The sequence below is a fragment of the Ammospiza caudacuta genome, chromosome 1 (assembly GCF_027887145.1).
Source record: "Ammospiza caudacuta isolate bAmmCau1 chromosome 1, bAmmCau1.pri, whole genome shotgun sequence".
NCBI lineage: Eukaryota > Metazoa > Chordata > Aves > Passeriformes > Passerellidae > Ammospiza > Ammospiza caudacuta.
In genome coordinates, this window is record NC_080593.1 from 63,741,141 (window position 1) to 63,755,403 (window position 14,263).

General features: G+C 41.4%; 1 protein-coding gene across 1 annotated transcript in view; it reads left to right on the top strand.

Annotated features, from left to right (window-relative positions):
• MBOAT1 (membrane bound O-acyltransferase domain containing 1) overlaps positions 1 to 14,263 on the top strand; it is a 56,798-nt gene that overhangs the window by 23,396 nt on the left and 19,139 nt on the right. Inside the window, exons 2-4 of the mRNA XM_058804998.1 lie at positions 364 to 509; positions 1,033 to 1,110; positions 5,342 to 5,437. Coding sequence (XP_058660981.1) covers positions 364 to 509; positions 1,033 to 1,110; positions 5,342 to 5,437 — 320 coding nt within the window. The remainder of the gene's footprint in view (positions 1 to 363; positions 510 to 1,032; positions 1,111 to 5,341; positions 5,438 to 14,263) is intronic.

The following is a 14,263-nucleotide window of genomic DNA, read 5'->3' on the forward strand; positions in this document are numbered from 1 at the left end:
TACTATATTTCCCCCTTTTCTTTTTACTTACAGATATTCAAGTACTATACAGATATTCAATACAATACATACATTTCCCCATGACTCAAAGGCCATGTACAACACCCACAGCTCCTTGCTCAAAGGCCATATTCTCACAGCTCTTGGCTGTCACATGTGGCTGTTTAATCCCTTCTGTCACTGGCCGAGGAAAGTTACCACATGAGTTCACAAGTGAGAATGCTGAGAAGGGAAAGATTCCTAGCTCTGATGATTTCCCCCCCTTTTCTTACCTCTGCTCTTAATTGTTCTGAGAACAGGGAGAATCCTCCCCCTCCTCCTCCAAGAATCAAAACAGTTTTTTGTTTTGCTTGTCTTTTACAGATCAATTTTGTGGCCTGTCAACTGTTTGCACTTTTGGCTGCGTTTTGGTTTCGTATTTACTTGAGTCCCAGTCATGCCAGCTCTGCTGTTCGCCACGCATTTGCCACCCTCTTTGGAATATACTTTGCTGTCTTCTGCTTTGGATGGTGAGTATTCAGTCACCATTTAGACAAGACTTGGGTAAAAATAATTTTAAACTTCACATCAGCTTTTTTGTATTACATCTTTTTAATCTGAAGGCTCTTAATGCTACCTTAAAAAAATATCCTAACCAACATAACCATTCCAAACCCTCAAAGTAAAGTGACTCATAAAAGTATTTTTAAGTGAAGTATTTAATTTAATTTGTGATGTTTGTTCTGGAAGTTAAGGCCACACCAGTCTGCTGTGACGATACCTCTTCTGGAAAAGATGTATCCAACTTGAATGTGCACTTTGAGCCAGGCTACTCTTTCAGTTAAACATACGGATACTATCTTTTTAATAAGTATCAGTCTGTGTTGGATAGTCAGGCTATAAAGATGCCCTGTGGTAATCCAGGTTCACTGGTAGCCTGATATGACATCACATCAATGTCATTTGCATGGAAAAAATATTCTCTTGCTCTGAACTGCCAGCACTTCCAGGTAAAATAGAAATTATCTAAATAATCATTTTGTTGTCTTCAAGGTATTCCATTCATCTTTTTGTCCTGGTGATGATGAACTATGGCATTATGAACATGGCGAGTATTCCCAACATCCACAGGTGAGCTGATGTGGCTGCAAGTCTACAGCTGCCCCTCTGATAACTTCTCTGCTTTCAGGGAGAATCGCGAGGAGTTTTTAGAACCACCTTTTCTTCTTTCCTTCCCTTCTTTTCTTTCCCAGTTACTTGCAGAAGCTTTTTTCATGGAGTTACAGAAGCAGCTGTAATCTCAATTTGTGGGTTTTTGGGTTGATGTATTGCTTTTTCCTATGAAATTGCTGGCCTCAAAATTTGACTTTTGCAAGCATAATAATTTATGGACAAACCTTTGATTTTTTTAAGCATAATGAAGTCATGTTCTCCTTGGTCTTGTATTCTTCCAGATTGCAATTTATAATCCTTTTTAATGTGTTTTCCCCATTGCTGTTTGGCCTTTAGGTATTTTCCACTTATTCTTGAGTTAGGTTGTTCAAGTAAGGTCACTGAGGCAGCTTAGCTTAGTGATCCACAAAATGAGGTCTTGCTTTTGGTACTGGGCTTTGTGAAAAAGTAGAAAATACCAGAACTGTTATTGCTTAAAGCAGAAGCTTATGGTTTGGGTGTGTGACAGGTGTTTTCTGTCTCTGCACTGTCTGGCTGTCTCTGCAGCTGCTCCTGAATGCTCAGAATCCACATAAATCTGGGCTGGGGAATGGAAACCTTTTCTACACTTGCCTTCAAGGCCAGGGCTGTCTGAGAATCTGATGGTCTGATAATCCTCTCATCCTCCTTTTTTTTCCTGAAGAGACCCCTCTCTAATATCTAAATGGGAACCCTACTTATGATTTTTCTAATATTATTCAGAAATGTGAACTATAAAAAGCAATTCTGTCTACAGCAGTTACTTGCATTTTGCACCAGCAAGATAGGGCATTAATGAGATATTTTTTTCTACCCTCTCACCCAGTGTAAAACCCAGAAGTCTAGAGATAATTAATAATGTCATAAAAAAGAAAGGCAATTGGACAATGTTTGTTAAAGAAATGCCATCCAGAGACCAAAATAAAAAGGTGTTACAAGCTTGTATTATGGTTTCGTGGTCATTGTCCCTGCCTGTCATGGGGGGAAATGCAGGAGTTAGTGGCTGTAGATCAGAAGAACCAAGTGTACAAAGGAATCATCCACTAGTTATTTACATCTTCCCAGACAAGGTGGAGTGGTGATAAGGAAAAGGACACAGCTTCCATGGGAAACCCCTTGGAAACAAAACAGCTTTAGACTGAAACACAGATCAAGCCAGTTCATATAACGTCACTCACTGCTGCAAGACAGTCAAGTGTTGATTTGAGTCAATGTGAAGTGTCCATCCAACATGCTGAAAAACCTCAGGAGTTCTGAGGGAGGACTGGGTTAGGAATTTCTGTTGTGGTCTACTAGCCATAGCAGTGTAATTCAAAGTGCACCCACATTGTTAATTTTGGCAAAGTAACAACATATTCAAACCAGCTGAGAGTAAGCTTGAACAAGGGCACTTGAAGGTCTGGACCTGTTCATACATGGAAACAGATCCCTCAGAGTGGGGCTTCAAGACTTGGCTCTTTATTCCCTCATAAAAACACAGTGGAAGAGAACAAATTAAATCAACTGCATAATTTAACTTTCATTCTCTTTTCCATGGTTATTTTTTGCTAGTTTGCTCTCTGGTGAAGCTGCTAGCCTTCAAGGCCTATAAATGGATGAATTAATCCAGCATCAGAAATGCTCCCAGCTGCAGCAGCAGCTCAGTGTATCTCTCCCTGCTTGCCCCCTGTTTCAGTCTAAGTGCTTTGCACCTCAGCATGGGGGCTTATTTTAGATCCTTCATCTTGTCTCTCGCTGTTACATGTCTGACTCGCCTTTGGATGGATGCTTGCCATTCTCCCTTGATGAGAGGGGAACCCAAGGACCTTGCTGAGGCAGGACTGGATGCCTGACCCAGATAAAATACCATAAATTCTACTCTGAATCTCCTAAAGAATCTGTCATATCCCTTTAGTCTGCCTTTCATCCAGCTGTTTGCTGTGGGCCACATGACCTGCAGGTTGCCTTGTGATCCATCACTGTCACTCACACTGCAGCTTATTAGCCCCCAGGGAGGAAAAACTCATTTCTTTTAAAACCAGCCATAATTTGACAAAGGCCTGGCTCTTTTTCAGCTGTCTGCTGTCTCCTCTTGTCTGATTTCACCTTTAGTTCTCCCCTGTGGTAGGTGCCATGGGTCTGTGGAGGATACTTCTTGGCAATGTGTGCTGACCAGCCCCCAAGGCTCAGCCCTACCAGGCACGCAGGATGTGCCATCTCCTTCTGCAGTCTGTTGGTCTTTGCCTCTTCTGCCCTGCATGGATACCACAGAACAATAACCTCAGCTATGGAGGATACCAGCAGACCTGGTCCTGGCCTGTCCCTGTGGTGCCAGCCTTTCATTCTGGTGTCGCAGCTCTCTATTGCATGGTGTAATTTGCTTCATGTGTCAGTCTATCTCCAAGCATCCATCCAGTTCCTTTCTCCCCAGAATCCTCTTCCTGGCTCATGTAAATACAGGCAGCAGTTACTTGTATGAAAGGCTGCATCTGCCTATGCAGACACTGCAATATTCTCAGTCTTCAGACTGTTCAGCTATTAAGGTAGAACCATGCTACTGCCCTGCCCAACAGAAGTGTGCTACCATCTTGAAACGCAGAACGAATTTATCACATCCTACCTAAGGAATGCTTCTGAAGTGATCTTCTGTTGTTATATTTCTAGAGTCCCATACCTCCTGGGTGGTTTTCTCACAAGCAGCTCTTCACAGCAGTGTTGTTCCTGCTTCTTCATCAGAGCTCCTCCAAGGCTCTCCCTGACTGGCCAACTCACTCCCTTTTATCCCAGTTATCTTCATTAGCCACAGCTGCCACCCAGTTAAGGACATCACAGCTACAGCCCATCAAGAACAACTGGGACCTACCAGGGCAAGGCCTATATACAGATATTCAAGTACTATATTTCCCCTTTTCCTTACAGATATTCAAGTACAATACAGATATTTTACTAGGACTTAAAGGCCACCTCTACTACATTTCCCCCTATTCATTTACTTACAGGAACAGATTTTACATATCCTACAATACATATCTTTCACTGTGACTCAAAGGCCACTTATATTTCCCCAACTCAATACATATACTTTACTTATGATTCAAAGGACACATTACTATACATACATTTCCCCATGACTCAAAGGCCACATACAACACACACAGCTCCTTGCTCAAAGGCCATATTCTCACAGCTCTTGGCTATCACAGCTCCTCAAGTCAAATGCTATGCTCTCCTACAGCTCTTGGCTGTCTTATCCACAGCTCCTGACTCAAAGGCCATGCTTCTTCACAGCTCTTGGCTATCACAGCTCTCAGCTGCATGTCTCTATCACGCTGGGGTCACCACTTGTTGTTATCATGTGGCTGTTATCATATTTCTAGAGTCCCATACCTTCTGGGTGGTTTTCTCACAAGCAGCTCTTCACAGCAGTGTTGTTCTTGCTTCTTCATCAGGGCTCCTCCAAGACTCTCCCTGACCAGCCAGCCCACCCCCTTTTATCCCAGTTATCTTCATTAGCCACAGCTGCCGCCCAATGAAGGACATCACAGCTGCAGCCCATTTAGAACAACCGGGACCCACCGGGGCAAGGTCTATATACAGATATTCAAGTACTGTAATCTTCTAGGTCCTTTCCAGACTATCGGATTCTATGATTTTTCTGGAAGATGGTGTGCTTCAGTATGGAGAGCTGAAAAGATTGAGCTATGTGCCATCATCTGCCTTTATATAAAATTATGAGAGAGAGAATACCTTAAGCTTGAAATATTTCAGTCTTTGCTAGGTCTGAGGAAGAGTTGTAAATAAAGAACGTTTACAGACCAAAATGCAGTGGATAACTTCAGTGAATGACATACAGTATCATCTGGTTTCAAATACTTAAGTTGGACCAGAAATTTCAAAATAATATGTGAAGATGGGAGCTTTGAAAATTCAATTTTGCAACTTGAATTGATCATATTTCTTCTTCCATTTTTTCTCTACCCCCTGAATGAGGAGACACCTCTGTAAGGTTTCAGCTGGGTACACAAAACTATCAGCCCCCTTTGAGAATTTCTCCCAGGTCTTGTAGCATAGCTCCAGACTTTTAAACAATCTGATTTGAGAAAATCGAAACAAGCCCAACCCAATTTGAGTGATTCTAGTTCTTGTTGGTACTTGTGTTGGTAACTGTGTGTTCTGTGTGTTCTGTTTTTAGGTACTCCTTTGTCGTAGCCATGGGATACCTCACACTGTGCCACATAAGCCGAATATACATTTTTCATTATGGCATTCTCACTACAGACTTTTCTGGGTGAGTGACTCTGCAAACTGGTTCCCTTGTCAATCAGTATTAGTTGATTTCAATAATTGTAAGAATAATTTTTATCTTATCTGCGGAGCACCTGCAATTTTGTTTCCCTTAAGCTTTTTCTGAGGCTTTTGTTGTATTCTTTGGGGTTTTGCTGGGGTTTGTTTTGTTTTGGGTTGGTTTTTTTGTTTGTTGCTTTGGGTTTTGGTTTTGTTTTTAAAAAAAGGAATAAGCACTGTATGATTTTTGCGCTGATTCATTGTTTCTGCTGTTCTTTTGCTGGAAGGTGTACAGCTGGGAAGGTAGAGCTTAGTTAGCTAGCTAGGTTTCCCTGCAGAGCATCCTGGGAGGGCAGGTTGGGCAGTCTCTCCCTGGAGCTGTAGGAGTGACTTGTGTGGATGATGGTGGGCTGCTCTCCTTCCAGCTTCCTAGGCACAACTGTCAGCTCTGTGTCTCCTCTCCCCCATTCTGATTTACCTTGAAGCCCCAGCTGGGGAGGTGTTTCCCAGCCCAGGCTCTCCGGGGTGTGAGGGCAGGATTTGGGCAGGGGTGAGATGCTGGAGGAGCTGGGGAGTAACCCAGGCACTGAGACAAGAGATCAGCTCAGGTTGTCAGCACTGGTTCTCTCATGGAGCCAGCTTGTGGCTGCTGCTTAAACAGCACAACTTTTTGCATGCTGTCATATGTGTGAAACGGTTTTCATACACACTGTGGTCTCTGATTTCACTCAGAGAAGCAGTGGAGGATGCTTTGCAAAGATAAAGACAGCTAACCAACCCTGTGTGCTTTGTTTGTGGGAGGAAGGTGTGCTTTTGTGTGATTTGAAACCAGCGTGCTAATCTGTATTCCACTTGTTTAATTGAATGTCTGAAGGCACAGTAATTAGTAACATACCAGGAAAAATTTCTGTAAACTTGCACAGAATCTTTTACATGACTCTTCCAAGTCTCTTTCATCTTGCAGGCACAGAGTAGGAGAATGAAGGTTTTTGCTGTCCTTGTGCATGTGTCTCTCTCTTTGAGGTGATGGGTTTCAGCATTTAATTAAACTTCAGGTGGCAGAGGGGAAGTTTTTCTCAAACTCCTGAGGTTTTTTTATTAAGGAGGCTTCAGTAATGGGAACTTATATGTTTAAAGAAATTTAGTTCTGTAATTTTTTCTGCAGTTCTTTTAATACACAAAAGCATATCCTCAAAGAGCATGACATACCAAGAAGGCTATAAATGGGATTGGAATGCTATAGTTCAGTGTGTGTAAGAGACAGAGAGATAAATGTGAGAGATCATGCTTTTCTGAATGATGTGCTCAGAAATGCACTGTCAGGCATATTAGCTCTCTCTCTCTGAATACATTTAATAAAGAGCCAGCTGAGACTGGGGGTGAAAGAAGAGGAATGGTGGTTGTTTGTTATGGATTAGGTAGTGTTCTCTGCTCCCTTAATGGAAAAGTAACTACTCTTATTTAATGATGAGCTTGGGGATAATAATGGTACTGGAAACATAATGCTTGAACTTCCTCTGTTATTTGATTTTAACTTGGTGTTCAAGATACACACCAATTCCTAAACTTCAGTCAGAAGTAAAACCTACCAAGTAGTAAACAAGTGGAAAATGTACTATGGATATGAATTGCACCTTCATGGTATATTTTAAAAGCTAAGAATAAATAAAAATACTGTAGTGGTATCAATAAAAACTTGCAATCCAAAGTGTTGAAACCCAGATCACCCTCATAAATCTATCTTAAAACCTGTTTTCTTCAGCTGTCAATATGTGCCCATTGAAGTTTTTGCACATACCTGAAGAGATGTGATGATCCAGAGAGGCAAAATATACTCCCTGGACACAGTTTTACCATGTATGAGCAGCAACTGAGCCTCTTCTTGCTCGTTTTTTAATATTTGATGGTTCCTCATCTGTTGCATGTGGCAATAGAGAATCATAAGGACAGGGTGTGGCTGGGAGGATGGCACTGAAGTTCTCCCTCAGCGTTTCAGAAACGAGTGAGACAGAGCCATGGAGCTGTGCCCATCTCCCTCTGGCCTCCCACAGTTTTGGGGGGCAAGACACTGGACTTGGGGGAATCTTTAAGGTGCAACAAAAGCCCATCAGCTGCTGGCTTGCATTTTGAGGTTTCAGTACCCCATGAGTCTGGTGATATCTGGTTGCAAGGAGGAAGTTTTAATCCACATCAAATAGGCACATAACCAGTTCTATTGCCATTAGCAATAGAAGTGTCCCTGAAGTGACAAGCCAGATGATCATGGAGTGTTTCCCAGTGGCAGTGCTGAAAGCCAGCATTCCTCATTTGCTCCCTTGGCCTGCCTTGTGCACTTAATAACTTGCATGCAAATACATTTTTGGGGCGTTTTTACTATCAGTTGTGCTATTTGTTTGGAGCCCTTCTATTTTGAGAACAGAGCTTATAAAATGCAGGTAGAGATGGAGAGAACAAAGTAACTTCTGAGTCATATCTTAAGCAAATTGGAAAATGAAAGATCAAGCTATGGCATATCACTTCCAGGTTACAGAATAAGAAATAAGGGACTTCTTACCTGCTGGTGACTAGTGAATTCTTATCTCCTGCAAAGGGAAGGTCACTGAGTCCCACTGTCAAAACTGTATTCAAGCTGCTTGCAGCTATTTCTTGATTTAGGAGTTTTTCATGTATTGCTTAGTACTTAAGGAAAAACTCTTTTTTTTTTTTAAGAGTTTACTTAAGGAAAAACTGTTTGTTTTTTTTTAAACTACTGCCAGGTTTTAAGGAAAACAATTTCCAGCTTGCTGCACTTCCATTTTAATTACTTTTAAAAATATGTATATATGTTATCAAATTTCTTTCAGTTATATCAGTTATATTATTTCTCAAATAAGTGATGATGTAATTTAGGAATTTTCTCTTTAGCACTTCCTCAAAAATCCTATTTGTTTTGAATGCTAATTATACAATAACTGAATCCTGTGCTTCCTTCTTAATTCAAATCAATCTTTGAGAGACACATGCGTGTTTCATTTTACTTGGTTTGCCATGACATTTGTACATTGTACCTGGAAAAACTAAATCCTAACTCTTTCTCTCTCTTATTTCTTCTCCTTTATGCTAAGAGGATTATGCTGGTAAGTTGCCTGCCTATATAACTTTATAAAAACCGTAATAATATCATGCAGTTTGTGTTTTTGCCCTTTGTATCACAGGCTCAGCTTGAGTGTAGCAATATGATAGCTTTAAGGAAAACTAATTTAAAATAATGAATCTTGATTCTGATTTTTTGAAAGTAGTAATAGAGTTTCAGTGTAGCAACCTTCATGACCAAATACCATATGCACACGATCATCCAGATAAAATTCAGAAGGTATGGAACTTGTGTCTGTTTCAATCCTTTGCTTGATTAGGGTCATAGAGCTTTTTAGTTTCCTCTTTGAATTCTTCAAGTGTCTGAGCAAAATTCCCTAATATTGCAGGTTATTCAGTGAAATGTCAGAGAATGATTGTGCATATGGGAGTTTCTTTCACATATGAGTAGTGGCTGAGAGATCTGGGGTTGTTTAGACTGGAGAACAGGAGGGGCCTTATCAGTCTTTACAACTGCTTGAAAGGAGGTTGTAGCACGGCAGGGGTAAGTTGCTTCTTCCATATAACAAGAGACAGGACAAGAGGAGATGGCCTCAGGTTATGCCAGGAGAGGTTTGGACTGGATTTTAGGAAGAGTTTCTTCATGGAAAGCGTTTCCAAGCATTGGAACAAGCTGCTCAGGGAAGTGGTGGAGTCATCATCCCTGAAGTGTTCAAAAAAGATGCAGTTATGGCACCTGGGGACATAGTTTAGTGGTGAAGATGGCAGTGCTGGGTTAACAGTTGGACTCAATGATCCTAGAGGTCTTTTCTAGACTTAATGATTCTATGATTCTTGCTGCCATTCCTTATGGAAGAGAAACTCAGTTTGTGAAGATCCCCACAACACAGTGGCACTGTTTTCAATCTTCTGTTGGTCTTAGAGAGACCCTAGCTGAAGTACCTGGAAGACTTGAGCAGTTTTCCTCCCCACGTGTCAAATCTGTAGCTCTTACACAAGTGCTTTGGTGGACATCACTCCCCAGACACCACCTTTGTGTTCACCCTCTCCCAAAGGCAGAGCAGCAGCAGCATTCTCAGCAAACCCCCTAGAAAGGGATGATTGTTAAGAGAGCCCTCAAAAAGCCATATATATAAGCAGATGCTTCAGTAACAAGTGTCACTTCAGGCAGTGAATTTTTGCTGGGTGGTTAGTGCTTTGTTGCTGGCTTTTCCTCTCTCAGTGGCTTCTTGTTTCAACCACAAAAGGAAGGAATAAAAGTACAGCAGCCGCTTTTCACAAAGGAAATACATTTGCTGATGAAAGCAAAGATAGATGTTACCATGTGAAAACACAGAGCAGAAATATTGTCTGGTCCTGCAATTTCAGCTGGTTATTTTTATTTTCTTGTCTTCTAAATGTATGACATGCAGTACATTGCTCAGTGTCTGTTCCTGCAGCGCTGGGGAACCTTGGTGTGCAGCTGGTCCCCAGAGGCAGTGCAGCGGTGCAGGGTGAGTAAGGCAGGGTCAGTCTGTTTTACATGCCTGCTTTGCTGCTTGGCTGCCTGGCTGGGTGCTTGTGCACTGAAACAGCCCTGAGATCACTTACCACGGGAGTCACAGGAGCCCTGCAAGAGCTGCTCTGTGGGAACTAGGCAGAATTCAAGCAGGCAATCACTACTAGAGAGCTCCACACATCTAGTATATCCATGGACACTTCTCCAGAAGTAAACACTCTTTTAAGTGAAATGCTTCTACCATGAAGCCTTAAGAAATACTGCTTGGGAGCTCTCACACGCAGACACACACAGAGGCAGTGCATCACATGAAGGAAATTGTAAGTTGCTTTGGAGGTGGCAAGTGTGTTTAGTGAAGTGTTTTTCCTCTGATGTACTTCAGTACCTCTTCCTTTTACTGTTGAAAGCAAAAGTAGGAGCTCACTGCCAGCTTGGCCATCCCCTTGTCAGCAATGGTTATTGTCACAGCAGGGTGTGACTGTGTGAACTTCTTGTCATGGCTTCAGAGCTGCAGAGGTAACCCTGAAATACATGTTTGCTGTTCTGGACTCTTGTCTGCTATGAGCCTTTTGACTCCACCTCCTCTCTTAGTGAAATCAGGTCAGTGGAAACTATTTCTAGCAAGCGTGTGCCAGACTTCTCCACGGGATTACCTAAGGTCAAGCAGACTGTGCTTGGAAAACGTCTTTTCTCTCGTAAGCATTGAAACTTGCTCCGTGCAGAAGCCAGCCTGTGATGCAGTGAGGACCCCCACAGTGGCCTACAAACAAAACATCTGTACTTCCACTGGCCTGTGCTTCTGGCAAATTTATTGTCTTGGGGCAAGCTGGATTTAAAAATTATATTCACTGATATGGTTTCATTTGGAAGGTTTGTTTAGGGGAGTAAACCCCTCTGTTGAGCATTCTCTGTAAACAGTTCCATCTTAGTCTTGTGTTATTTTTCAAGGCATCTAACGTGAGGTAAACAAAACCCCAAAGCTGTCTTCACCTTATGTTAGATGCCTTGAAAAATAAAATTGTCCCTGTGTCAATTTCTTGATTTCTTTTTTTTAAATTAAAAGTTGACCACTATGGTTTGTGTGTAGGAGGTACTGCACAGCTACAACCTAAGATAAAACTCATAGCCAATACATAAAACATGGGAAGGGAGGGGAAATCACACCACACATAAATCAGATTCAGTGTTTCTGTGGTAGTTTGTAACTGTAGTGCTTAATAGCACAGGTGGAGAGGGTGTGGAAATACCACTCAGCGTGTGGCTGCAAAGCAATCAGTAGGTGTTCAAATGTGATGGATTGCAAGTTGCTTAGGCTTCTAAATGTGTTTTATTTCAAATGCTTCCTTCCTAGGGATAAGTCTTTGTGCTTCATCTGCAAGTGCAAGTGTAGTAGGCAGATTTTCTTTTTGAATTCAACCTAATTGCTCCTCTCCAAAAACCTGTGCATCATAAAATTTGGGAGTAAGAAAAGACATTGGGAGTTTTATAGTTTTGTTAACTTCCCTTCTTATTTTTAGCACTATTGACTTTTTCCAGTAGAGTCTAAGGGTTAAAATAGTACCATGTTGGAAACAGTTGACTATATGTGATATGGTGCTGTATTTAATGTATTAACTTCTGTTAATATAAACATGTATATAAACTCAATGTTTTATTGCTGTTTTAAGTTACAGCTTGCCTGAGAGGCTGAATAGAAATGGCAATTCGATACTCTGGTATTTCAAAGTTTTAATAATCAAAACTCACATGTTTAGGAATTTATGATTCTTCCCTCCCCACTCCCTGCCCTTAAGAGAGAGTTCCAATAATGTCATTATTTTGTTGTGCTCTGCCTTTTGCTGCAGCATAGACATGGGCCCCCTGAGATCAAGTAAGAGGGGAATGGTGGGCAGGAGGAGAGGAGGGAGAAAGATGTTCCTTGTTCACCTGGAACATTGCTTACCCTTTGTGTGAAGTGCTGGCTGGTACCTGACACTATCTCGTGAAAGATTTAGTGTGTGTCATCTCATTGCCACTCTACAGCAGTTTTCCACCTTCCTGAATACGGTAAAAAAGAGATCACAGAATCATTTAGATTGAAAAAGACCTCTGAGATTGTCAAATCCAACTTATGACCACTACCATATCAACTAGACCTAGTGCCACATCCAGTCCCTCTTTAAACACCTCCAGCAACAGTGACTCCAACACCTCCGTGGGAAGTCCATTCCAATGTCTAATCACTCTTTCTGTAAAAAATTTCCTTGGATGTCTAACCTAAACCTCACCTAACCTGGTGCAGCTCAAGAGAAGAGACCAACTTCCACCTGGCTACACCCTCAGGCAGTTGTAGAGAGTGATAAGGTCCCCTCAAGGCTCTTTTCACCAGACTTAACAATGCCAGCTCCCCCAGTCACACATCATTGGACTTGTGCTTCAGACCCTTCCACAGCTCCATTGCCCTTCTCTGGACTTGCTGCAGCCCCTCAGTGTCCTCTGAATTGCACTGAGCACAGGATTGAAGGTGCGGCCTCACCAGTGCTGAGTACAGAGGGACAATCACTGCCCTGGTCCTGCTGGCCATGCTATTGCTGACACAGGCCAGGATGCCATGGGCCTTCTTGGCCACCTGGGCACTGCTGGCTCTTGTTCAGCTGGCTGCTGAGCAGCACCCCCCAGGTCCTTTTCTGCTGGGCCACTTTCCAGCCACTCTGGAAAATGCGTATGTCATGTAATATGATGATGTCAGGAGGGAGAACAGGAGGTATCTAATGATGCCTCCTTCCCACTCACCCTGGCAGACATGTCACTTTTGTTATCCCTTGTCTCCTCTGGAGCTGGGAGATTTGAGGGAGAAAGACTGTCCATCTTTTCTGATGAAAGTACAGGAAAGGCTGACTTGTTCTGTTGGCTTACAATGTGCCATCAATGAGGCAATGACTTCCTAATATAGATGAGGAGAGCCTCTCTCCTCTGTGTTTATATGCAGTTTGACTTCAGTGCAGGCTTTACTCCTGCTGCCCTCGGATTGTTTGCATTTTGGCTCTCTCTGGTTTACCATGGGGGCCTTGTCTAAGACAAGTGTCTAAATTTAGACACTTGAAGTCATACGGTTTTGGCTCAGAGCCCGAGGTTTAAAGTTACCCACTTCAATGTTGGCGTGAAGTCCTTGCCATAAGAAACATATGCAACAAATTGAAGCAATTTGAAACGAGTGGTAATGTTCCCCCATAAAGCTAAAATGGTCAAACACTTTAAAAAAAAATTTTGTTTATTGCAGTAAAACTGCTTCATTCAGTGACAGCCTCTGTGTCTCTTAAGGATTAAAAAATCTGCCTTTTCATATGCTTAAAGGATTAGGATTTATGTATCTTTGAAAGCAAAGCTAAATTTTGTCTGGGAAAATCTACTTTGAGAAACAGGATGTTGAAGATAATGGTAAAAACAGCTTATAAATCACTTTTCTTGAAAGCTTAATTGGAATAAAGTTTAGAATGACTGTTTGACAATATTGCTGGAAGGTGAAAATCACTGTTGAATTTGTCCATTCCTTAGCTACTATCAGTAGTCTAGGTGACCCAAGAAAAGCTGCTTACAAACTCCTCCATTACAATTGTATTCAAGTTCTGTGTATATTTAAGCCTATTCTGAATTTTTTGTGCAAACTTTTTTTCATTAGCAGTTCAAGTAGGTACTTCTGAAATGATAAAAGCAGTTTCTGATTAAGTAATTGGCTGATATCGCATGTTCTGGTTTTGGGTAGAAAATGCAATTTACCCACACAGAATTACTTGTGGACTCTTGGAAAAGATCAACAATATTAAGTGTTAAAAAAAAGACCACTTAAAATGAAAGAATGTCTTTTGCCAATATTTGTGTGTTTACCATGCTCAGTCTATGAATTATCTTGAGAATCTGTTTGATTTATATTAGTGGGATAATCAGGTTGTAAACAGTTTATCTTAGCCATTGGGTTTACATTTGATTGTAACCAGTAGGTTGATTTAAGTTAAGGATGGTCCAGAATCTCTTGAAAATGTCTGTAGAACATAATATTTGGCTGTTATTTTAGACAGAGACTTCACAGAATGTAAGTTCCAGTTTTTTTGTTTTACCTTGAGAAATCTGTGAGACAAACACAGTTCTTGAATTAAAAAAAAAAAAAACCAAAAAACCCTCAACTTTTTTCTTTAATTGTGTTCCAGAAAATATATTACAGTAGTTAAAATGAACTGCTGTAATGTTTGGCACAATCATCTAGGTCTCTTAAAAAATTTTCAT